Source organism: Podarcis gaigeae (assembly GCF_964106915.1).
Source record: "Podarcis gaigeae genome assembly, chromosome: 1".
Lineage (NCBI taxonomy): Eukaryota > Metazoa > Chordata > Lepidosauria > Squamata > Lacertidae > Podarcis > Podarcis gaigeae.
In genome coordinates, this window is record NC_139678.1 from 81,243,169 (window position 1) to 81,268,382 (window position 25,214).

Below are 25,214 nucleotides of genomic sequence, written 5' to 3' on the forward strand. Positions count from 1 at the left end.
ACCAAAACACAGAAACCTTCGTTATTTTCAATTATCATTTATTTTTATTAACAATGTAAGAATTAAAAATCTTCCATAAATAAAAGGACTTGCCTGGCAGCCTCCCAATACTACAGGTATAAAATATGAGCGATTGTACAAAACTGTTAAAAGACACCAGGCACACAGCTGGGGTGAAAAAGGACCGGCCGGTGCTTGCTGGAGTTCTGCCCTTGCCCGGCTTGTTTTTCTTTTTTTGGAGGTGGGGTGTGGGAGTTGCGGGGAGGGGAAGAGCCCCAGGCTCAAGACCACAGGAAGGAAGGGACACTCGCTGTTCAAACCACCACAATGGACACAAACTGGCAATGAGGGTCAAAGCAATAAGGGAGGTCCGGGGGAAGGAAGGCACCCCCACTGGCCCCCAGGATTCCCTTCCAGAACACATCGCAGTTGGCTTGCTCTGAGCAGCTGATTCCCAGCCTGCAAAGTCCTCACCCCCCCCCACTCTAGTTAGAAACCTCCTGGGGTGGGAGTAGGGGAGAAGCATAGAGGGCAACCCAGGTTCTGTCCCCGCGAGGGAGAGGTAGCTCCACTGAGGTCATAGCAGGAAGGGGAGGACTCCAACCCAGCACATCCCTCTCCGGCATGAAAAGAGCGGGCTTAGTGGTGCAGCCAAGGAAGGAGATCTCTAACATAGAGAGAGCAGCCAAGTATCCCTGGCCGAGTAACCCAAGGCTGGTTTCCTGTTGTGTAGAGCCCTCTTCAGAAAGGTGGGGGGGAGAGGAGAACGCCCAGCTGGATGACCCTAAGAGAGCACCCGGGGGGGAGCTTGCAGTTGCCAATCCCTTATTGGTTTGCCCCTATGGGTACAGGTGGGCACGGGAGAGCCAGAGGTCAGGAGCTGCCCCGGATCCTCTCCATGTAGCTGCGCAGCTCGTCTGGGTCGTGCAGCCCCATGTCCTCGCACACCCAGCGGATGTCGTCTTCGCTGGCCACCAGGATGGACTGAACGGCAGGAGCAGAAGGTGGGGGGCTGGGAGCGGAGCCAGGGGGGGACGCGAAGGTCACAAACTCCACGCGCTTCCGCCGGCCACCCACCTCCCTGCCCTCCTTCTTTCTAGACAAGGTGGTGGTGAGGGCTGGGCTCCCAGGGGCAGGCGGGCCCAGAGTGCTGGCAGAAATGCCTATCTCTGGCCCTGGCGGTGGCAGTGGCGGCGGACCTGGGCTCTCCTGAGCCACAGCCTCCAGCTTCCCTTCTGGCCCCGCACAGCAGCAGCACCCCTCGCTGGTGCCGGAAGGGCCCAGGGGTTGGTCCTGGCAGTGCTGGTGGCGCAGATCCAGCTGCCGGCTAAGCTCCTCTTGGTCGGTGCCCAGCCAGACCCAGTTGTGGGGCTGCGGGGCGGAAGAAGCCGGCCCCGAACCAGCGTCGGGGGGCTCCTTGCGCTGGTAGCGGAGGACAAAGACCACGCAGTTGATGAGGAAGATGAAGATGGCGAGGCAGAAAACCCCCAGCAGAACATACATGCCTATCTCCAGATCCGTCACCTTGGCAGGGGCCTTCACTATCTCATCCTCCTCCTCCTCCTCCACCTCCTCAGGGTTGTTATAGGAGCTGCCGCCAGGCTCCTCAAATTTGGTCATGGGTGGCCCCACTCCCACTGGGCTGCGCCTCCGTGACCCCCTTCCGCTTTCAGTGACGGTTGCAACCGTCACTGCTTCGCCTGACATGGCGCCTTCCGCTCGCTGGAAAGGGGGCTCGCCGTGGAGACCGGGGTCCTGCTGCTGTGGGCTGCCTGTGGTTGGGAGGTGTTGGCCAAAGTTCACTTCAAGCCACATGGTGCCCTGGGAGAGGGGGGCCCTATGCTTGCCCTTGCGGCAGGAGTCTGGGGGGTGCAGGCTCAGCTGCAGGAGGGATCCTCGGCCCGGCCCCTCCGCCACGGCCACGGGGCGAGCCTGCTCCTCATCCAGCCGCACGGAGACCACGCGAGGGTTCAGCGAAGAAAGCGAGAGCACCGCATCCCGCCAGCCATAAAGCTCTACGGGGGCCAAGGTGTGGTCAGTGAATACCAGCCAGATGGTCAGCACTGCTTCCTGCAAGGAAAGGGAATGTGGGATCAGGAGGTGGAGGAGACCACACAGATTAGACACACCCCTGAGTTTAATATGAGGTAGGCTTGCCATATCTGGAGCAGTGAATGCTGGGACTGACCCCCTGTAACCTGGGTAATTGCCCCCTCAGGGCTGGAGGTCAAAAGTCCTTAGGAGCCTGGCTTTTATATGAATTTCATGCTTGCCTGATTTGTGCCTCTTTTTTTGGTGTTGCTTTGGTGTTGATTCTGATGTTTTTTACGTCATTTGTACTGAAGCTTTTTTATTTATTGAATTGCATTTTGCAAATCTGCCTGGAGGATTTTGGTTGGTTCCCCTTTTTCAGGTCCTCATTTGTGGAGGCAAGGAAACTCACAGCACAACTGTGCGAAGCCACATGTCTGTACAGGTTAGATTTTGCCAGACTGGAGGAGGAGACACAAGGCTGCGGGTTTCAGTGGCAGCCATGAAATCCAGCTCCTACCTGGGTGGACTAAATCAGGATGGGGGCTTCATCTTCAAAGTGCACCGTCCATCACTTCCTTGGACCAAATGGCTGATGAGCCTTAAACTTGCCACACCACCAACTGCCCAATAGGGCCCTTACTCTGCTACCTACTGCAGCATCTTCTCACCTGCTTCAGGGAGCGCAGAGCAGAGAGTCCCTGACACGTTGCAGTGAAGACATTCAGATGTCCTGGCTCCACGGAGAGTGTCAGCGAGAGGCCTGAGACTAGCTGGGCCTGCAGCTCTGAGATGGAGACCTTCTCCTCCGTCACCACCAGGGTCTGCTCCCCCAGGATAGAGTCAGAAACAGGAGAACGCACCTGAACCAGGGGATAGAGAGGACATGATGACCCTCAAGAGGAGACTTTTTGCAGAAGCAGTACCTTTATTATTTGATATTCTTCTGAATTGCTTCAGCTGGTAAATAGATAACTAGTACCAAGCGTCCTCTGGTGTGTAAGGGAAGCTGGTTTCCCACTAGTGATTCACAAATATATGTAAAAGGAAAGTGTTTGTGGGCTGTTTGTATGACTGCCATATTCCCCTTTCTTTGCAGCTTCCCTGCATTCACCACTGGTGCTGCACACTTGCATAATTATTCACATGTAATGTTCAGCGAACATACCATTTGTGTGCCTGTGTACCCAATAGCTGAGCTGTAGAAATAAACAAGTGTACACAGGTAACATTTCACACAAACGCTTGTACATGTGTCAATACAGCTTGTGCTTGTACCTGTCATCCTACCCTGAGATCTTTCCCACTTTGTTCCCCACTTCAGTGTCCTGTCTTCTGACTCCCTCCTCCCACAGCAAACCATATCACCTATCCTAACTGTGTTCAGATCACATCCACCTGTTCCTAGGCGTTCACTCTTCCCATTGCTCCACCTTTCCCCCAAACACCTCTGCTATCCCGTAACATCCAAAGCACATGTCCAGACTTCTAGGCGACCCATCTGAAGTTATCATCACACATCAAGCAAGCTTCTTGCCCCACTACATCTCAGCAGCCAACAAACAGCACCCCAGCCTCTCTTTCCCCCCTGGCCAGCTCCTTACCTCCACAGATGTCATTCCTGGTTCCTGGCCAACCACTACATTTCCACCTTCCAGTGTTGCCACTCGGGGGTCCTGGATTCTAGCGTGCTTTTGCACCAGATGAGAGACATCCAGCAGCCAATCAGAGCTTGGCATATAGGTCAGGTGACGGCCACCATCTAGTGGGTGAGCCACAAAATGGGCAAGGAAACGGACTCCGGCACGCTGGTACTGGAGACGGCAGCCACGAGCTCTTCTCTCGGCTTCCTCTCCACCGTCTTCAGGCTCTGTTGGGCTGCTGCTCGGAAGAGGAGGGATAATTTGTACTGAGCATTTATAATGGCACATTTCAAGTAATGCACTCAAGGTGCATTATCTCAGTAATCCCGACAAAAGCTTTATAAAAGAGGCTGGAATTATCCCCAAGTAAACCCTTACATGAAATTAACATCTACTCCACCTTCCTACAAGAGTACTGAGTGTTTCAAGTGTGCACAATGTAATTCCTACCATTTTTAGATTTTATTTTAGCAGTCTGTATCAACACAAGACCTCTAAGTAGTTTCCAATGAAAAATCCCAAAATATTCATTTGGGGAAAAATTGACAAAAGCAAAGATTAAAACCAAGTAAACATAACAAGTTAAAATTAAATCTGAACTTTTAAAAGGTACGTAGTAGAATTACATGCTAAAATTATATGCCTGGGTAGGGTTTCTGAAACAAATAAAGGTTTTCAGCAGGTGCTGAAATGCTACAGCAAAGGCACCTGCCCACATCAATGGGCGGGGAGTTCCAAAGATTGAGATGACATTTCCATTATAACTTGAGTCAGATGGCCATCCTGCTGTGTAGCTTAGGTACTTTGCACCTAGGCAAAAAAAAAATTATGTCTCCTTGCACACTCTCATGCTTCTCTTCCCTTCTCCTTCCTTACACTTTCTCCTCTGTGTGTTATTTTAGATTGTGAGCTCTTAGGGAGAATGATGTGTAAAGCACCTAGTAGGTTGTAGGCACTATATTATACCATAATTAACATCATCATCTCTTGCTTGCTGTGCACTGGGTATTAATCAAGGCACCACCAGCAGCCATGCTTTGTTTGCCCATCATTAAAGATGTTCAAGGAACTTTCAGACAATACAATATGTCTGGAGCACTGTTGCCATTAATCTCTCTGCCAAAATGCAAATGGAAATAATCAATTCCCCAAGTTATTTTTCAGCGATTTAGGTATCTCCCCAGCAGCCACCTGACAGGATAACAGGAACCATTTATTAAAGAACTGTAGAGGCCAGTGCCAGAAAAGGTGGGAAAGCCACTATGAAGACAGGAATCAAAGGGAAGGGGAGCAGAGCAGTGCTCTGTCTTGCCTTAGAGGAGCCATGTATTCCCAGCATCAACCAACAGGCTGATGTCAACAAAGACTATGGTACATTTTGAAACCATGCTCCTGGACCATCCATGAGCAGAAACTCAGAAATATAAGCTAGGTGCCAAATGGCACCTTAAATCTAGGTTACGGTTGCCACAAATGAATTTCTATTTGCCAGGGGGTTGGACTAGATGACTCTCAGGGTCCCCTCTAACACTACATGATCCTACTCTCTCAACTACACTGCTTGACTGTAGCTTGCTCTTACAACAATTCACTTGTCTCTGTATGCAAGAAGCAGAAAAACACATAGTGGAAATGGAAAGGGTATTAACTACAGACTAAGACAGAGGTTTTTAAGCTGTGATCTGTGAGTCCATTTGGGGGGGGTCTGTGGAAAGGCTGAAGCACAGTCAAATATATCTGTACTCAGCCCTGCACTTACTTTCCTTGATGTGATGATGGAGGACTAAGATGCCCAACGAGGGGGTCATGATTTGCACAGAAGCACAAGACTTTGCTACACACAAGTCAAGGCAGGATGGAGATGGCAGTCATCAATCTGGTGCCCAGAAATCTCCAGGTAGTTGCGACTTGATCCGCGCCAGTAGCAAAACATGGCTGGGGAATTTTGAACACTGTCCATGAATACATCATTCTGTTTTGCATTCTTTGTTCTCTTTGGCCCACATGACAACAGCTGTCTATATGGAACCACTGGGATTGCATGGAGGAATGAGAAGTCGCCCACCCTACAAGTATCAAAGCTCTGGCCGTTGACTAAATCAGGGATGGGGATCCTTTGACACCCACCTGCCAAGATGTTGCTGGATTGCAACTTCCACCACCCCTCACCACAGGGCATGGTGGCTGGGGCTGATATGAGTTGGGAGTCCAACAACAGCTGGAAGGCCACAGGTTCCCCATCCCCGCTCTAAACACTCCCTTGAGATTATCCCTCATATCTTCCCTCTCCTCTTGCTTAAGCACAGAGAGCACACAGACCTCACTCTGTGGCATAAACACTGGGCTCAGTCAACCCAACTTGGTTCCATAGCACTTACCCATCTGGGGCCGGACCAGGTACCCTCCAGCCTCGCACCTGCTCTAGAGAGGTGTCTGTCAGCTCAATGCGCAGGGGCAGCAGTGGGGCCCAGACAGTAAAGAGAAGTGAAGCGTGCAGCCGCCGGTACCAGAAATCCACCCGTACACCACGTGCCCCTCGGCTCTCTTTCCCCCCTACGTAGACAGCGTCACACACGTCGGATACCTGAGGGAAAATTGAGGAACACATCAAGAAGGTCCACAAATGCAGAGACAAGTGCCCAGGTATATGCTGGAAGACAGCATAAGGGTGCAGAGCAGGTGAGAAGAAAGATGTTCAGGTCCCATTTCTGATTATGGACCTGGCCATAGGCCTGTTATATGCTTCCTCTTCCCTCCCCCTGATGTGCAGTTCATTCTGCGACTGTAGCCAGGAATTCTTATGGGGTTCCACCTTCTTGTAGCCTACTGAAGAAGGCAGATCTGGCAGGGACCCAAGATTTGTGGTAGGGGAAAAAGGAGAGTGGGGGGGGATTGAGGGGGGCAGGGAGAGGTACATTTGTCTTTCCTGTGACCCAACATTTTTCAGTCACTTTAGCCCAACCCATGAAAAGACAGAGGAAGAGGACAGAGTAAGCTCAGGACAGAAGACTGGTGAGGACAAGGCCTGTCATGGAGGCAACTAGAAGGCTGAGGCCTACATTAAAGAATGGGACAAATCCATGGTTTGCCAAGTCTGAAGCTGGGAGGCAGGAGAAAGGATACTGTGTAAGAACAGATGAAACAAAGAGGAGGCTTGCAAGGAGCATAGGAAGACAGGTGCATAACAGCACTGCATGTTTAAGGTGGACAGATAAAAACACCAGATTTACACAAAATGGGTGTCTGGTCATTTTGGGAGCTACAGAGACTTGTCCCAGAGATATGGACAAAGAATGAAGTCTGGAGTTAAGACCCCTAGGAAGCGGATTTTAATCCTGTGGCCACAGAGAGGGAAACAGACCCTTTGTGAGGCATATTAGCTTCTCACCTGCAGAACCTGCTTGTTGGAAGACTCACAGCCCATCTGGTCCGTGACCTCGGATACTGCTCCCCCAGTCTCTACCACAACCAACTTCACAGGCACTGAGTGGGGGATTCCTGTGAGGAGGGCAGTGTTCACAATCTCCTGCTCCTGAAGAAGGCCAAGGGGAAAAAAAGTGAGGAACCAATGTTAGATGCCCCTCAGGGGTACTTTATGAGGAGGGGGAGCACAGCCCTTCTAGGCCTCACCTTCACCAGTGGAACCAAGGCCCGCACATCTCGCTCCGACACTTGGATCTCCCACACCATCTTGTCCTTCTCAGCCTCGGGGTCCTGGCCAGGATACTCCACTTGCCAGGTGACAGGACGGTTAGAAGCTAGGCCCCCTGTGCCATTCTCCACGACAAAATCCAGATACAGGAACTCTGGGGAATCTGCTGCCCTAGATGGCGATAAGGATAGGCAACAACACACTAAGTGTAAAGCAGAAGTAAACACAGAGCCCAGGAGAAGCTGAGTAGATCACAGAACTTCACTGGGCCTGTTCAACTTAGATCAGTGATGGAGGCCTTTTGAGATTTCCTGCTACTTTCAGAAGCACAGTTGGAAGAAGCAGGAGTGGTGGGCACTCTCTTCTGTGGAGCCCAGGAGGTGGAGCACTTTGCCCTGGGCCCCCTCAATCTTGGGTTTCTGTCATGACCTGAAAGGTTTTTATTCCAGCAGGCATTTGGCTTAACCTCTGGAACAATGCTGAGATTTATACTGTCTCTTAATGCTTATGTGACTTGCTCTCAATTTTTGTTCATTACAGAGTGGAAAGGTTGGATAGGAAGAAAAACACCCAATGATTTTTTCAAATAAATTCCTGAATTTCTATTTAACTGGCTGATCAAGCTTACAGGGGGACAAACAGTTAAGTTTCACACATCACCAGACCCAGTCTTTTATTCAGGCTACAGCGGACAATAAGGAGGAGACACTATAATCAAATATTGCTTAGAGACAGTCTGGACCAATGAAAGTTTCCCCAGTCACCTAGTTGACATTCCTTTATAGAGGATAAGGAGAGGGTTTGGTGTGTTTTTCTGTCTCAGTGTTCTCTTATCTCCTTACTTTCTTCACAGAGAGAGGTGAAGGATGAGCCTCTCAAAACAAGACTGACTATCTACATTACTGTAGCTGAACAGTATAGCTCTCCCTCAAGAGACCCTTGTATAGTCTTTGTGTTCAGCAGACAAAACAATTCCACTGAAAGAGATAGTAAGGGCTGTGAGTATATTGCAATTCCACAAGAACTTCAAAAAAACAAACACCACAGAAGTGCTACTGGGTACAGATTCCTATTTCCTGAAAATCTCAGCTTTCATTTGAAATAAACAAAAAGTTTCTAGCCCTCATGATGCCAAGAGAAGTCCAGTGAGCACCTACCTCCAGTCCAAGCCACTAGTAAGGGAACGCCGACAAGTGACCAGAGCGGTGTGGTGTTTGGCCCCCTTGAACTTGTCCAGCTTTGCAGTCCAAGCCTCTGGCCTGGTAGGGCGAGCTGCCAAAACCTGTAACCCTTTCTTCACCTTGATCCTGAAAGGAAAAGCAGCAATGTAAGGTGTGTAGACAGGAAAAAGCCAGCAAAACAGTTTCACAGCAGCTCTGGCGATAAGCTAAGGAATAACGAGGCCCAGGCCCCGGAGGAATGAGCACCCTGAGGCTTGAACTGCCTATAATTGAGGGAAGACGGCACCAGTGAGCTAGTGTAGCATAGTGGCTAACAGAATGAGCTGTGGATCAGGAAGTCCCCAGTTTGATTCTTGGTTCTGTCATGAAGTGACCTTAGATAAACCGTATTGAGGGATAAGAATACTGACGGTCAAGTTTTTAGCAAGGATCACAACTAAATAACACATGCACAGCGCCTGAACACTTGAAAGTGCTCTCTGGTTGTTAAGAATTAACATAACCACCGTTGACTAGAAAGCTCCCCCTAAGAATTCAGATTCCTTTATCATTCACTGGAATGAGAACGTTATGGCTGGAATCCCAAGGCCTGGCTCCCCTGACTCACCGGAGGATCAGTAGGTCGGCCGTGAAGTTCTGCTGCAGGATGAGAGTGGCCGTGAAGAGCTGCCCCGGGCGAAGGGCCATGTCGGGGACACGGACCATCACGTTGTCGTCCAGCCGCACTTCCTGGCGCCGCGGCAGGCTCATTACCCTGATATCAACCGGGCCCACGTAGTGCAGTCGCTCCTTGCCGCCCTCAGCGCCCGGACGTGGCCTTTCCCGGGGTCGGACATGGGGGCACTCTCTCGGCGTCCTCCCGGGCAGCGTGGGCTCCAGGGTGTAGTACAGCTCAGCCCGCAGAGGAGTGATGGTGGAATCCTCTCCCTTCCTTTGGCTGCTGGCGGGTGCAGGAGAGAACCAGCGAGGGGGGAGCTCAAGTTCCACCACACACACACCCAGCGGTGCCTGGTCAGGAGAAGCAGAGAGAGACAAACCATGTGCTCCTTTTAAGTCCCTCCTCATGGTATGTGAACCCAGGCAACAGCCTTACACCGAGTCAGGCCATTGGTCTGTCTAGTCCAGTATGGCCTGCTCTGATTGAGTCGCAAGGATCTCAGGAAAGGTCTCTCTCAGACTAGCTCTCTGAGATGCTTATAATTGGAGATGCCAGAAACGGGCCTTCTGGACATGCAGCAACAGCTCCACCATTGAGCTATAGTCCCTTACTTTTGGAGTCCAAGAAAGCTACTCTCTCCTCACCTTACCCTACAACCAGGATCAGCCCAATACACTTTGATGACTGAAGCAGACCAAGAAATGTCGCCCGGCAGCTGCTCTTTCTCCCAGCCCCTCCTCCCAACCCGCCTTGGTAGGGCAGCTATCCCACCTCACTTTAAAAGACACATTGAGTGTCTGACCAAGAGGGCCTCAGAGGTCCCACTTTTTGCCCCTGTGGTGAAGGGCTGTGGTGCAAGCTCTTTCTGGGCCTATCTCATGCCATAATACCTCACTCTGATGAAAGGGGATTGGGGGCAGGAATATAGCTCTGTCCACTTTGGTCCAGTGACCAGAAATTAGCTTTTGTTTTGTTCTTGTGCCACTTAGTTACTGTAGGTAGTGGTCAGTGATGGTGGCTCTATGGCCTTGGCTGACGCACACAGGGCCCAAATTTGCCAAAGGGTGGGTAGGTGACAGCGGGGTGGTGGGTGGGACTGTGGGAGGCCAGCCATGGGGGACTGGGCGGTGAGAAGCACCATCTGCTGCCCTGCGAATTCTGCCACCTGAGTGAAGAGGCTCACCTTGGTTCATGGAAGGGCCCATCCTGCTTGTCACCATATTCCATTTCTACTAGTTCTTGCTCATTATCTCTCTGTCCCCTTCTGTCCCTGTCTTTTCTGTCTCACCCAGCCCACTCATCTTCTGGTGGGAATCTGAAGCCAGAGTAGTCAGTAAAGCAGGACCAGCATGCAGCAGGAAGCCCACGTCAAGGCGGAACTTCACAGACTCACTCTGACATTACCAGGCCACCAGCTCAAAAAAAGGCAGATCTGACAGTTACCACATGCTTGGCCTCAGGGTGCAGAGGGAGCTCTCTGCTGAGCTTGGCCACCACTCAACCAGTTGCCACCGGTAACTGACAGGGGGCTCAGGGAATAAAGCTAATGGGCTACTACAGGGAAGGCCAAGTTGAACTGCTGACATTTTGCAGACCTTTACAAGTTGGATGTTAAACCTCCCAGGCTTCAGCAATAGCAACGGAATGGCTTGAAGAATCACTGACTTGCTCACAAATGCCTCTCCCATGTTAACAGATTGAACTATCCCCCCCAATGCATGGAAGAACAGAATATGCACCCTCCCTTCTCCATATGAGCACCCTGAGGGCAGCTTCACACATTACAGAAAATCCTGGTAAGTAGAGCTGTGAGTCGCATTTGATTTCTGCACTTCCAGGAAACCTGCAAAAGTAGAATCCCTGCATTTCTCAATGTGTGAAGCTGCAGTGAAGCGTCCTCAGCACAGAAGCCAACACCTGCCCAGGCTAATTCCAGTGCTTTATCATTTCGGTTTTCTTCCCAGCAAAGTACTAAACATTTTCACATGTGTTCTGAATGAACAGCCGAGAGCTTGTTAAATTTTGCTTTCTTTTGAAGAGTGGTATGAGTGTGTAATTAAAAACAACAACCAGTTATTTTAAAAGCAGAAATCTTCTCCACACAGAGATATTTAGAAAAGAGCCCATTCATCTTTTCATGGGGGTGGGGGGTGGGCAAAGAGGTTTTCCCAGTTTTGGAAACAGTTTCATATTATCCAACATGCAACAGAAATAACAAAGCTATAGAAAGAAAGGCACCCGTTGTATAAATTTAACGTTCTGTGTAAGAGGGGATTTTTCTCACCTCTGGAGAACTATGATGAAAAGCTTCCTCTCCTGAAATTCACTCTCCTTTGCAATCATTACAAGTGCATGAGCCCTAATGTCATAGAATCACAGAATTTTAGAGTTGGGAGGGACTACATGGGGCTTGAACCCACAACAGTGAGATTAAGAGTCTCATGCTATCCACCTCTGCTCTAGAATCACAGTGCTGGAAGGAGCCTCATGAGTCCTGCCCCCTGGAACACCAGGGATTTGTAGACTTAAACCACAGCAGATGGATGTTTGTCCATTCTCTTCTTAAAAAATAAAAAAATAAAAATAATCCAAGGAAGGGGATTCATATGACATCCCTGGCCAGCTTCGACATTCCACTTTCTAGTTTGTTGATAGGTGCTTACAAGAGAATCCTTACAGTGAATCATACCAGAACTTGTTCTGTGGGCCTTAGTCAGCCTGGTGCCCTCCAGATGTTTGGGACTACAACTCCCATCAGCCCCTGTGAGGAGAGAGTGCTGGTAAGAATTGCAGTCCCAAACATGTGGAGAGCATCAGGCTGGTGAAGACTATCCTATGACATTTCAGGGTCATGTACCAAATCTCTCCCAAGCAAGGCAGTTGGCAGGGACGACGACGACTACCCAAAAGAGTGGCATCTCATTGACCAACCTGGAGGTGGCAGGCACGGTGAACCATTTGGGCCTGGTGGAAGACATGTAAGGTGACGCATGGCAGGGCCTGCTGTCTTGACATCCAGTCCTGCCCTTGGAGGTGGAAGAGCACCCTGGTGTATGGCTCGTAAGGGGACACTGTGCCCTCAATGGACACAGCCCGGATGTCCCAGGCAGTGGAGACATCTGTGGATTGGGAGTCATCAGCTGGTATTGCCTGGGGAAGAGAGGAAGTCTTGAGCTCTGCTGAAGCGCCTCACAGCAGGAATCAAGAAAGCAAAGGGAGTCCCCTTGCACAGCTGCATGTGACTATTTACCTGCTGAGCTGTGAAAGGGGCGTAGCCAGCTTGGATGGTGGGCTTCCCTGACAGTCGACGGTGGAGGAAGAGGAAGGTCTCTGAGCGGGAGCTGAGGGAGGCATTTCCTGGCATGTAGCGGTCCGTACGCTGGAGACGGAAGTACTCTGGGCCATTTAGCACTTTTAGTTCGGCTGGAAGGTACACCGCATCAGGAGACTCAGATTCACAGTCCGCTGCAAAGAGGAGAACCACGTCCATCAACATCAGCCTTTCAACCTCTCCCCATACCCCAGTCCAGATATACACGTGCTCTTCCACAAAACCCTGACTAGCGATAGGAAAGGCTGAAATAAAGGCAGTGAATACTTGCCAGAGTTCAGGGGTTCCACCTTCTGTGTGTTCCAATGGGTGCAGGCAGCATGGGGACATACAGACTAGTCATAATCCCCAGAGACAAGTGCAACAGTCATGGCGCCTGGTGTCTGCATGTCTGGCCAGTGTGCGAAGGGGCTCCATGTGCAGACCGAGCTCCTTGATGCAATGCAGGACTCTGGGGCCCAAACAGAATGCTCCCCTCACATGGGGGAGTCCTAGACATGTTCACCAGTCAGTAAATCCCCTTCACACGCTGGCTGAATGAATGGACAGATGTGTGGCTGCTGCATGCACCAGCAACACCAGCCCTCACATGCTATTTCAATGCATGGGTGGGGCATTCGAAACTTTTAATCTTGTCTGAACCAGGAATCAAAGTCAAACCTCATGTGTTCCAGCCTCAGGCCTAGGATTCAAGAGCCAGAACCACTCTGACTTCCTCTGGCCCTCCTTATCCTACTAAACTGAAATCAAGGTGTGGAAAAAGGAAAAGCAGTGACAATTCTCCACATAAATTTCATGCACATGCTGTTGCAGTACTCATACACATTCTGGAAAGCAAAAACACCACTTCCAATTTCTCTCTCGGGAAGATATTTCAGGAAGTTTCTCATCTCTCTCCAATTGATGTTCTAATAACTGTGGAGCCCTGATACTCCTATTACAGTCAGATTATAGGTTTGGCCCCCAGCACAGCGTCTCTGATTCATGGCTGATCTTGCATTGTCTTATTTTTTATGATGATGATTTCTTTCCCTCCTTAGAAACTCGATGTTCAGCTGTCTATGCAGCTGCCAAATGAGCACAGAGCAATGTGTGTAAAAAACCAAACCAAACCAAGAAAACCCAAACAGTTATTTGCATATCCCTGTATATTTAGGATTCAGAGTTTAGCATTTAACTATCCCATCTGTTTAGTATAAGTGTGGTAGATATGCCACTAAAGGGGATAAAGGGCACAGTTGTCCATATACAAAACTAGAGAAAAATAACAAGGAGAGCCACCCAAACCTTGCATTCATTTCTAGCTAAATAGTTACAGGAATTGGAGTCTATCAGAATAACTCAATTTAACTACAGTATATAGAGCCTGATCAATAACAGGTGGTCTGTCTGTAGAAGCTTAAAGAATGGGCTGCATGTGGTACACCACAAAAATGGGCTGCGTGAAAAGGCACACCACAAAAATTGCCAAGCAGTTCTTGCTTTTGAATTGGGGTTATGGGCACATAACCTCGGTTAAAGATTCTGGGCAGCAGTCATCATTAATTTGGTTGGGGGTGAACCTAAATCCACTACCAGTACGTTTCTGAACACAATTCTAGTTGTTAGTGCTGACCTTTAAAGCCCTAAACAGCCTCGGTCCAGTATACCTGAAGGAGCGTCTCCACCCCCATCGTTCTGCCCGGACACTGAGGTCCAGCGCCAAGGGTCTGCTGGCGGTTCCCTCGTTGCGAGAAGCCAAGTTACAGGGAACCAGGCAGGGGGCCTTCTTGGTAGTGGCAACCGCCCTGTGGAACAACAACTACCAGACTTTTAGAAGACATCTGAAGGCAGCCCTGTTTAGGGAAGCTTTTAATGTTTGATGCATTACTGTGTTTTAATATTTTGTTGGAAGCCACTCAGAGTGGCTGGGGAAGCCCAGCCAGATGGGTGGGGTATAAATAATAAATGGGTGTGATTCGGAAGCAAAGTTAGTAAGAGGCACCTGCAACAAACATGTCAGTGTACAGTGCTCCTGTTCAGTGTTCCAACCAAACATGCACTCTACCAGGATACTCCATTCCATTTCCTCTCTCCTGACCCCATTTTCAGCCTTTTCACTCTCAATAGTCAGTCCACATTCTATGCCCACTGAATACACTCTGTCCTCTATGGGCTGTTTTGAGATTCCCCTCCCCCTGCAAATATGATTTGTACTGAAAATCTTGGGGTCTGCCCAAGTCTGCTGATATCTCCCTCATGTACGGATTGTACTATTTTGGCTACATAACAATCCATACTCACTCACTATTAATATATAGGCTACATCACCTTTTAGCTTCAAATCAGTTATTTGAAAAACGGGACTTATAACTAGTAATCTAATAAACTCTAACACAAGGGCAATGCTACCAATTTTTTTTAACTGCTCAATAAGCTTTTCAAGCATTTCAAGCTTCTAAAAGATTAAATATGCAGGATTTTTTTTTAATGGTCTGGAAAAGGAGATTAAATTATGCCACATTCACAGAGAATTTTCTACCTCTCTTTGAAAATCCCACAAAGGTAGCACGGAAATGCATGCAACCAGAAAATGCATGAATGGCAGTGTGAGATGCATGACATTTGGCAGTTAGATATGAGCCAACCTAGTTCTGTTTATGGGATCAGACAGATTTCTAGCCCAAGGCAGTGCTACTCCACCTCCTGCCAAGGTCCATCTCAGGATGTCTTCATGCTTGAATGGCAGCTAAGACACAGAAATCCTACCGTGTGTGTGTGTGGTTTTTAAAAAACAAAAACAAACCATATTTCTGAATGAATCCGAGAGCCTTTCATTCCAATTTACCACTGCAAACTCAAGCTGAGCTGATTTGGGCATCTCACTGATTTGGAAAAAATCAAGCTCTATGATTTTGTAAACTGCACTTCATGGTACATTATGCCTAAGAGGCCTGAGGTGGTAGAGCAGAGTATATGAGATGATAGGAAAAGTAAAGATTAGGTCATTATTCAGGATTACGGACGCCTTAACTGTCTGTATTTTCAATACTCACAGAGATTTTGTACCATGCTTTGGAGAGACCTAAGAAACAGATCCTAATTTCACTTCCCCCTGGCTTCTTACTACTGGTTCTCATCAATCCATTAGCTTCCCACACACCCTGTGGATTCGATTTCAAGCTCATTCAGGGGCAGAATTACATGTTACGTGTCGACCCATGATTCTTTTTAGTGGCATTTCCTTCCTCTTCTGTACACTGCAGCCGACAAAGCTGAGATTTGAAGGAGAGCATTGGCACAGAGGGTGAGAGAGGCTTCATAAACCCTTTCCCTTGCGCTACTTCCCTGCCAAAAATACCCTACACATTAAAAAAAAAACTTACAAAGTAAAAAAAATGTGTATACACCTCTCCTTTCTTCAGCTGAGGTAAGAGAAGTTGGGGAGGTAAATTTTCAGAAGAAAAGCAGCACAATTTATTTATTTATTTATTCATTTATTATTATTGTTTTCAATCTTACGCATTTCAATAATTTTACAATCATTTTAACATTTCAAAACTCGACTTCCTTCCCCCTCTCTCTGCAGTTCCTTAATTATTATTTTTTTTAATATTTTCTGCACATTCCAAATTCGCTTAATTTACTCATTTATACATCTACTTTAAATAAGTGTGTATGGAGTTCCTGGGCTGCCTGGACAACAGGACTCCCCTCTCGCAGGAATAGATATTTACTAAAATGGAATCGTGCCAGGGCTCTTTCAACTAAAGACTTTCTCTCCCAATGCAGCAGTACATCAGTTTGCAGACTATTGCCCCCAGTCTTACCTGGAGCGTGGTAGACATAAGCGTACTGCAAAACGAGAGCATCGAGTTTACATCTTTTTAATTTCTTCAGTGTGTTAGTAATCCTAGGGCAGCACTCACCTGGGAGATCTCCTGCACAAGCGCCGCTGAGATGAATGGAAGCTGTGCAGGAGCCCTGCCGCACTCTTGTGTAGCTAGCCCCTGTTGTTCTCAATGGAGCCTGAACAAGAGATCTCCTGTGGTGGATTGTGCCATGAGCAAATTTAAAATCCTTAGTTGTCTTAATGTCAGGCTGTTATCTGAAACTGTAGCTGCCTTTTGGGGAAGAGAAAATGCTCTCGTTATGAAGGATTTTAACCCAAGGCATTTAAAAGAATCCAGAAGACAAATACAAAATAAATGGAATTGTAGAAGGAAAATGACATCCTTTTAAAAGACACAGCCAATTATTAGGAGTACCTAGAGCTAGCAATTCTGCTTTTGTGTTCATGAAAAGCCTGGGGAGATTTTGTATGTGCGTGTGTGTGTTAAAAAGTCTAAGGTGTTTGCATTTCTGCTTGTTTCCCATTAGAAATGCAAACCTCATCTTTCTCTGAATTCTCTGGACACCCAGAGAGCGGTACAAACACATCATCAGATGAGAAAATGGAATGAAAAAGCTCAAGTAGCTGAGAGAGAAAGGGATTTCAAGTCAGATCATTTAACTATTTGGACCACACATCATAGTTGTCCATCGCCAAAGAACTGAGCGACAGTCAGCAAAAAAATATTTTTTTTAAACAAGCCTCATTTTTTAATCTTCTCTCCCTGGAATTAATAAACCATGATCAGGTCAAACATCAGCTGGGTGGGGTGGGTGAATATGTCAACTACACCAGTGTCAGAAAGAACCCCCCTTTTTTTTCTTTATGAAGAGTAGTCTCAGAAGGTGGCCAAAGACCAGCATTAATTAAGCAGGGGAAAGCAGGGATTAGGGAGAGCAGATACACATCTTTTTAAGGGATGTTCTTTATTTCCACACAAAAGCTCTGTCAAACACAATGGATGCCCCTTATTTCAAAAGCTCCAGAGAATGGACACCACAATTTTGCTCTGCCCTTTATTTTTAATTTTTGCGATTTGATAGAAGAACGGAACAAAGCCTTGGCATTCTTATAATCAAGTTTGTGCACTCTTACATCGCATCTGTTAGGTGGGTTTCAATAAAAAGGGGGGGGCAATATGCTGGTTAAAATTGGTTAACGAGGGGTCATTTTAAGGCAGGTGTGGAACCCACCAGAATAAACCAGTAAAGAGCTCCTTTGGCACCCATTGTACCTAATGAAACTTCTGATCTGTCCGCTAATATGCTTTGTTCAGTTTTGTTAACATTTCTATCTACACCCCAGTTCCACCTGGGATTTGAGGTTTTCCAAAGCAGCCATTTTAATGCTGTAGGATGTGCGAGGGAGAGATTGTTGTTCTGTTTTGGAGAATGTTGTTTTTCTTCCCCTCGCAATTATTTTGTGTATGGGAGGAAATATTCAAATAGATTTTGGGGTTTAGCTTTAATTTGGGATTTCTCCAGCTCCCAAACAATGTTAAAAATGATAATGATGCTGCTCTTAATTAACTGAAACCTAATTAGAGGCTCCGCTGAATTATCTAACTGGGGGGGGGGGGAGGCATCATGATCCTAGCATTAAAGGAGCCTGAGGGGGAGGGGGCACGTGTGGTGTGTAGTAGCAGGCTGCCCCATTGGGAGGACAGTTGTAGCGGTCCATCGGAGGGGGGGAAGGCGGTCATGGAAATGGCATTCAGCACATCACTCGGGATGAATCTTTTGAAGGCTGCTGCCTTGAGGTTTCGCTGTTTTTCAGCTGCCCTTCAAAAACAAGAATGACATCTCTAGCTGTAAAGACAGCCTTCCAGCTGGAACCTCAGCAAGATACAGAGGTGCCCACTTGTGTCCGAGGGGTTAGGTCAAGCACTGTTGCTGCTACAGCCACTGGGGCAGCGGATGGTTGCCAAGGCTATTAGTATCCCTTTAAAACTGGGCCAATGAAGGGTTGTTGTTGTTTTTAGCAGACAGCAAGTCCACCATCCCCTCCCCTCCAATTGTGAGGTGCCAATCATCCAAACTGCCATATTCTAGTATGAAGGGGGGGATGCTCTCTCAAAATGATGCTGTTCATTTCCCCAACACTAGAATATTCCTGTCCCACCATTCCTCCAGTGTATCTATTCTGGCCACAGATAGAAATAATCATAGAATTGTAGAGTTGGAAGGGACCACAAGGGTCATCTAGTCCAACCCCCTGCAAGGCAGGAATATTTTGCCCATCAATCCTGAGATTAAGGGTCTCATGCTCTGCTGGGTGAGCTATCCCAGTATGATAGATAGATATAGATACTGTAGATAGATAGATAGATGATAGATAGATAGATAGATAGATAGGTGATAGATAGATAGATAGATAGATAGATAGATAGATAGATAGAGATATAGATAGGGTCTTTATGTATGCATTTTTAATAGATAGATAGATATAGATAGGGTCTTTACGTATGCATTTTTAATAGATAGATATAGATAGGGTCTTTATGTATGCATTTTTAATAGATTCTGGTCACAGTTCTGTAAAATGGGTTCACAGATAATGCCCTGTCCAAATGATGCACAGTAGGTGAGCTCCTTCTGGCTGGGTGGAGGTTTGAACCCAGGTTTCCCTGATTCAAATCCAACCCATTAACACTGTTCTGGCTCGGTCCCCCATGCCAGAAGCTAATGTACAGGGCACAGGATATCGGGCATAACATTATGTTTGAGGACTGGGAAAGGTTGTGGACCACTGGGCTGAACTTCACTGCATGTAATGCTTTGAAGGAAAATGTAATGAAAATGATATATAGATGGTACATGACCCCAGTTAAACTTGCCAAAATATACCATTCGTCTGATAATAAATGTTGGAAATGTAAAGAAAATGAAGGAAGATTCTTTCACCTCTGGTGGACTTGCCCTAAAGTGAAGGCCTTCTGGGAAATGATATATAATGAGTTGAAAAAGGTATTTAAGTATACCTTCACTAAGAAACCAGAGGCCTTCCTCCTGGGTATTGTCGGCCAGAAGGTGTTAAAGAAGGACCGAACATTTTTTATGTATGCAACAACAGCAGCAAGGATACTCATTGCCAAGAATTGGAAGACTCAAGATCTACCCACACTGGAAGAATGGCAGATGCAGCTGATAGACTATATGCAACTGGCAGAGATGACTGGCAGAATCCGAGACCTGGGAGAAGAAAGGATTGAAGAAGATTGGAAGAAATTTAAATTTTATTTACAAAAATATTGTAACTTGATTGAATGTTAAGAAGGATGCTTGATCATAAATAATTGGCCACCACTAAATTAGATTGGAATTTGATGATAAGTGAGATTAAGGAAAAGACAAACCCTTTGGGAGAACTATTAGATTATGTTTAAATGAGTGGATATAAGATTGCAAACAAGATGATAATTTGCTCGAAAAAACTTTTCAATAATGTAAGTGGGAGCAGGAGACGTGAGGAAGTCTAAACAAGTTATGAAATTTTGTTATGATATAAGCAATGTTGTTTGTTACTTATGTTTTTTTTTCCACAAAATTTTTAAATAAATATTTATATATATAAAAAAAACAGAAGCTAATGTACAGCCAATTCTTCGGAGGGCACCACATGCAAAGAAACTGCACACAAAGGGCGTATAAGAACAGGGCAGTTTGGGGGGACTAACTGCATCTTCCCAGTGTCCCTGTTCTTGCAAGTGCCATAGAGTCCAACCCTGCGCCCCTACCCATCTGCACTGCAGACAAGAGCAGAGAGATCAGAACTATCTATTTCACTCCTCTTTCTCTGATACTATCTGCACATTTCCTTTTGTGCTTGTGGTTATCACATGTTTTGTAGGGTTGGGTAGCGTATAATATCAATATGAGTTGTCACATCCCTGTTTTTTTACAAGGATTCCACTCAATTCTTCTGGGTTAAAGTGAAAGCACCAAAGCAGGAGGATGTGGTCCTGGCACAGCTGTGTTTGTGGACATGTTAACACCGCACCTTTTTTTCTCTCCCACGTGCATCTAGAAATAAGGGTACAGCACAAAGCCAAACACCTTTTGTTCGTGACAAGCTCAAAGGAGATTCTGAATGAACATCAGGAAGAACTTACTGACAGTAAGAGCTGTTGGAATGGACCTCTTTGGAAAGTGGTAGACTCTCCTTCCTTGGAGGTTTTTAAGCAGAGGTTGGATGGCCACCTGCCATGGATGCTGTAGCTGAGATTCCGGCATTGCAGGGGGTTGGACTAGATGACCCTCAGGGTCCCTTCCAACTCTCCCATTATGAGCTCAGTGTGTCACACGGGTGCTGCCCTGGAGGACAAGGACCAAGCCATAGGCATGGGTTGGCTTGCATGCATTGAATGAAGAACGAGCCTTCCCACTCCCCTGTGCTATACACATTCATGCTCTGCTAGAGTTGGCCAAGTGATGTTGGGTGAGAATCGTAGAATGACAGAACTGGAAGGGACCTCAGAGGTCATGATAGTCCAGCCCCTGCTCAAGGCAGCACCAACAATGCAGGGTGCAATGACATCATCCCAGACAGATTGCTATCCTCTGCTTAAATGTGAAAGAGATCCACACCCTCCCAATGCAGCCTGTCCCACTTTTGAACATCTTATACATCTCTCCTAATGTTTAACCCAAATCTTCTTCCCTACCATTTCTGTCCGTTGGTTTTAGAGCTGCCCTCTGCAGCGGCAGCAGAAAAAAAAGTCTGCTCCATCTTCCACATAGCAGATATTCAGAGTGCACTATCCTGTATCTCTTTAATCTTGATGTTTTCCAGGGCTCCTTTGGGAGAAAGGGCAGGATATCAATTTAATACATAAATGAACCTTCTCTTCTTCAGGCTAAATAAGAGAGTCAGCATCAGTCAGATTCGAGGCATCAGTGGAGCAACCAAACCAAAGATACTGGCTGTGATTCAGGGAAAGCAGTAAGATTTCAAAAAGACTAAAAAGCCAAATCCCTAGATGGGAGCTGGCAAGTAATTCCCCACCCAAATCCCCTTGCTCTGCATATGCCATCCCAGCTCACGGAATTAGGAACGCCCCAACCAAAATATTACAGTCTGCCATCCAGCACTACAAAGAAAATGGAAATGCAGGCACAAAAAGGGCACACACAAAAAGAAATCTTCAGAGAAGATCAGATTCCCTTAAGCAAGCAAATAAAAGACATGAAGGGACCAAGAAAGTAATAGAGAAAGTCAGAGACTGCCAAAAAAAAAAAAAAATCTGGAGATAAGGGTGAATTACAAAAGAAGGTTTATTTTAGGCTTTCTTGGACATTTACCACAAAAGAATGTGTGTGTGTGTGTGTGTGTGTGTATACGCGATTTAAAGGAAAACTTACACTCCCCTCTTTTTCCATAAAGATAGCTTTTTTTTAAAAAAATCACATTTTTTGAAAACCAGAAAATTTAAATCTATCCCTGAGAGCATGTACAACTTTTTACAATTGTTGACCAAGGATACCCTTCACTCAGACTTCGAACAGCACATTTTAATTGTGTGATAGCCATGTAGAAGTTAGAAAAATTTCTTTTTGACCAAAGAAAATCATATATCCAACAAACGGACAGTGCAATCCTGTCCTCCTCATCTTATGTTTGCCAGACAAGGACACTTTCTTGACTATATTGCACTGATCTTGTTGTTTGTTTAGTCATTTAGTCGTGCCCGACTCTTCGTGACCTAGCGGTCATTAATAGTGGGGATGTAGAAGTGCTCTGCCCAACAGTAAGGGTCTTGTGGCACCTTAAAGACTAACTAATTTTATTATGGCATACGTCATTTTAAAAACGGCTATGACTTTAAGGTGCCACAAGACTCTTTTGGTTGTCTTTGCTGTGACCTACTAACAATACAGCTGCCCCTCTGGAAACTGCCTAACAATGAAGCTAACACAGAGACGGAGCTGTGCATCCCTGGCCATAATGAAACCTCCATAAACTTGAGCAGTTCTGCTCTCCCCACTCAGTCCTCTGTATGCGGAGCATTAATGATGTTGAGCCCTGCGGGGATCCCCTTATCGCACCTCCCACAGGCCCTTGGTCGGGTCACAGACTTTCCCCTGAGGAAGCAGCAGATGGCTGAGAGATACCGTGACATCACACCCTGCCCCTCTAGGTTACAGAAGGAGAAAGGAAACAAGTGGTCTCTTTACAAATTTAGCTTCTTCCTCCCTCAGGGTGAGACCTCTTGTCACCTCTGCTCCCCCTCTCTGCTAATCACTATTTCTTCCATCAATTTCCCCCTCGTCAGCTTGACAACATGATCCAGATATATAACCTGTCCTCTTCATTCTTGGATTGATTGAGTTTCCCCCCCTTTCCTTCCATGCAAACCCCAGTGGGTGGGTGGGTGGGTGCTACATCCTTCAAGGTCCAACTATCTATCATCTATATCTATCTATCTATCTATCTATCTATCTATCTATCTATCTATCATCTACTATATCATCTCCCTGTGTTTCTCTCCCTCTCTCTTTTGACCATCAGGACCCTCTTCCTTTGATATGCCATCTTGTACGCCAGTTTTTCTCCAGGGATGCTCCCATTTAAAGCACCCACCAGTTCTCCAATCACTTCAAAAGCAGCGGCTGCGAACAATAAATGTATCCACCACCGCTTTGAGATATTGCAGGCAATAACCATTTCCTGATAGCTTCACAGGCTCCCCTTGAATGAACAGGACCAAGGGGAGGATTTATTCGGCACTTTTTAATGGTTCCGACGATGACTGATGCTCAGAAACATCCTTTGCTCCAAGGGGACTAAATGAGCTTTCTGTCAAGAATTCAACACAGGAACAATCTGATCAAAACAATGTTGGGCGCCTCTTCTTTGACCAAAACCATCAAAGATACGTTGTGGAGGATATCATGCATGCCGCCAAAAGCCATCTGCATTAAGGGATCAACTTAGGTCGTATTCCTTCGTCAACGGCTGTGCATATGGCTCTGGAGGCAGTTTTTAAATCAGCCAGGCACACAGTTGTGCAGTTAACATTAGTGAAGGGGCAGAAGCACTGCTTGGCACCCTCTGCTTAATAGGAATTTATACTAGAGCTGGGAGAATTGGTGCTATAATCTCAACAATTGTGCTTAAAAGAGGAAATGATGGAGGAAATGCTTGCTCTTCAGAACAGCTGAAAAGTGCTGCTACTCGCTACAGTGGTATGTGGTCATCTATAAGCCTTGATACGAGATTCTAAACCAACGCAAGACTAGTGGCACATTCTGACTACAACAAATTGCCTGTGGAGAAATGACTGTAGAACATCAAAGTCAGAGAACAGTAACAGTCTCAGGGCAGGCTCAAATAAATCAGCATAAGGACCCATATTGGGAGAAAAGCTTCTTCAGAAGGCTGAAGTGAGGACTGGGGAACAGGGTGGAGCATTTGAGGGGAGAGGTTCAGCCAGAACAGGTAGAATTCTGCTCTCTCTTTCTCTATACAATTTCATCAGCTTCAGCTTCCCAAGGGAAGAAGTATCAGCTCTAAGGCTTGAATCATTTGCAAGTAGCCTACCCATCTTGCAGGCTTGGAGGGTGGGGGGAGATACACTGTGCGGAATAATCATGTCTTGCTGAAAAAAAGGGGTGGGGGTTACCAAAAGCTAATTGAATTACAGCAGCAACTGAAGAGTCATTTGCATTTCCAGATAAGTCCTGGGGAAATCTGTTTCTTCCCTCACCCACCCCCTTCAGCAGCAGGTAGAGGAAATACGCATAAAAGATGCGATAGCAACGGCAAAGCACATGGGGGGGGGGGTCCTATAGGGTGCAGAGTGGGGGCCCAGAGCTGGCTCGGTTCCGAAGCTACCTTGGGGAAAACTTCTGTTTTGAAAGCCGGCATGTAAATCGGTAAACAAATAAACGAAATCGCGGGGTGGAGGGGGTCGAAATGCTCCACTTCAACCTGATTGTCAGTACGGGGAGATCGAGTGGGGTGGGGGCATTGCTGGCCCGGGAAACAACTGGAGGGGCACCTCCTTGGAGATCAGGGAGCAGCGCTCAAGGGTCCGGAGAGGGGGAGCAGGGGGAGAAGAGCCCATTGGCTCCCCACGCACACAAACCCCGCAGACGCGCAGAGGTGTTCAGCTGTTTCCATGGAGATCCGAAGTGAAGGCAGTATAGTTTTTCAAAAGCCGCTTTTTAAAGAGGGTCCCTACCAACCAGGGGGAAGGGATAGCATCGGTTTCTGACGGGGGAGGACGGTCCATCGCTTTAGGAACATGCGAGACCCCCACATCCAAGTCGCGATCGCACCCCCATTTCCCAGCTAGGGGCAAAAAAAACGCAGCTGGATCGGCGAGGGGCCCCAGCCCCAGCCAGGACTCACCTCCGGGGGCGCGCAGGTGGAGCAGCGCGACGGCCAGCAGGAGCCAGCGGGCAGCAGCACGAGGGGACTCCATTCTCCAGGAGCCGATCCGTTCCCAACTCCGGCTCAGATCCCCACTCCCGGCGCTGTGGAGCGCATGTTCTCTCTCTCTCTCTCTCTCTCTCTCTCTCTCTCACACACACACACACACACACACACACACAGTCACACGCACGGCAGCCCGGCTCCGCTGCGGCGCCAAACTCCAGGTGCGAGCGGGCAATCAGCGCCGCCAGCCGTGCGCGCTCGCCGGTGCGCTGCGCAAGCCGCGCATCCCTGCCCGGGCCGCCGCCGCCGGGCTGCTCAGCCTCAGACAATAGAGGCAGGCAGGCAGGGGGAGGGGACCGGAGCACATGGGATCAGCGCCTTCCCGCTGCGCCGCTGGGTCCTAAAGTGCCTCTGAGAGCCCCCTCGATGACGGGCGACCCAGTGCCCCACTAGCCGCGCCGCCCCGGG

General features: G+C 47.5%; 1 protein-coding gene and 1 long non-coding RNA gene across 3 annotated transcripts; one reads left to right on the top strand and one right to left on the bottom strand.

Annotated features, from left to right (window-relative positions):
* Positions 1-23: 23 nt before the first annotated feature.
* On the bottom strand, positions 24-25,204 carry TMEM132A (transmembrane protein 132A). Of its 2 annotated transcripts, XM_083699064.1 has the most exons (12): positions 24,910-25,204; positions 24,720-24,874; positions 12,416-12,630; positions 12,097-12,315; positions 9,115-9,515; positions 8,484-8,633; positions 7,305-7,497; positions 7,063-7,206; positions 6,053-6,258; positions 3,636-3,912; positions 2,703-2,894; positions 24-2,070 (listed from the first exon to the last, which is right to left on the bottom strand). In XM_083699064.1, exons 2-12 carry the CDS (start codon positions 24,790-24,792, stop codon positions 874-876), a joined length of 3,267 nt encoding a protein of 1,088 aa, XP_083555190.1. In that variant the 5' UTR covers positions 24,793-24,874; positions 24,910-25,204; the 3' UTR covers positions 24-873. The 2 variants fall into 2 exon arrangements, with proteins under 2 accessions (XP_083555190.1, XP_083555191.1); XM_083699065.1 differs by having other exon boundaries at positions 24,720-25,204.
* LOC310825974 lies at positions 10,089-17,939 on the top strand. Its single transcript, XR_014555585.1, has 2 exons — positions 10,089-10,961; positions 16,856-17,939. It is a non-coding gene; the product is annotated as an uncharacterized lncRNA (long non-coding RNA).
* Positions 25,205-25,214: the final 10 nt, after the last annotated feature.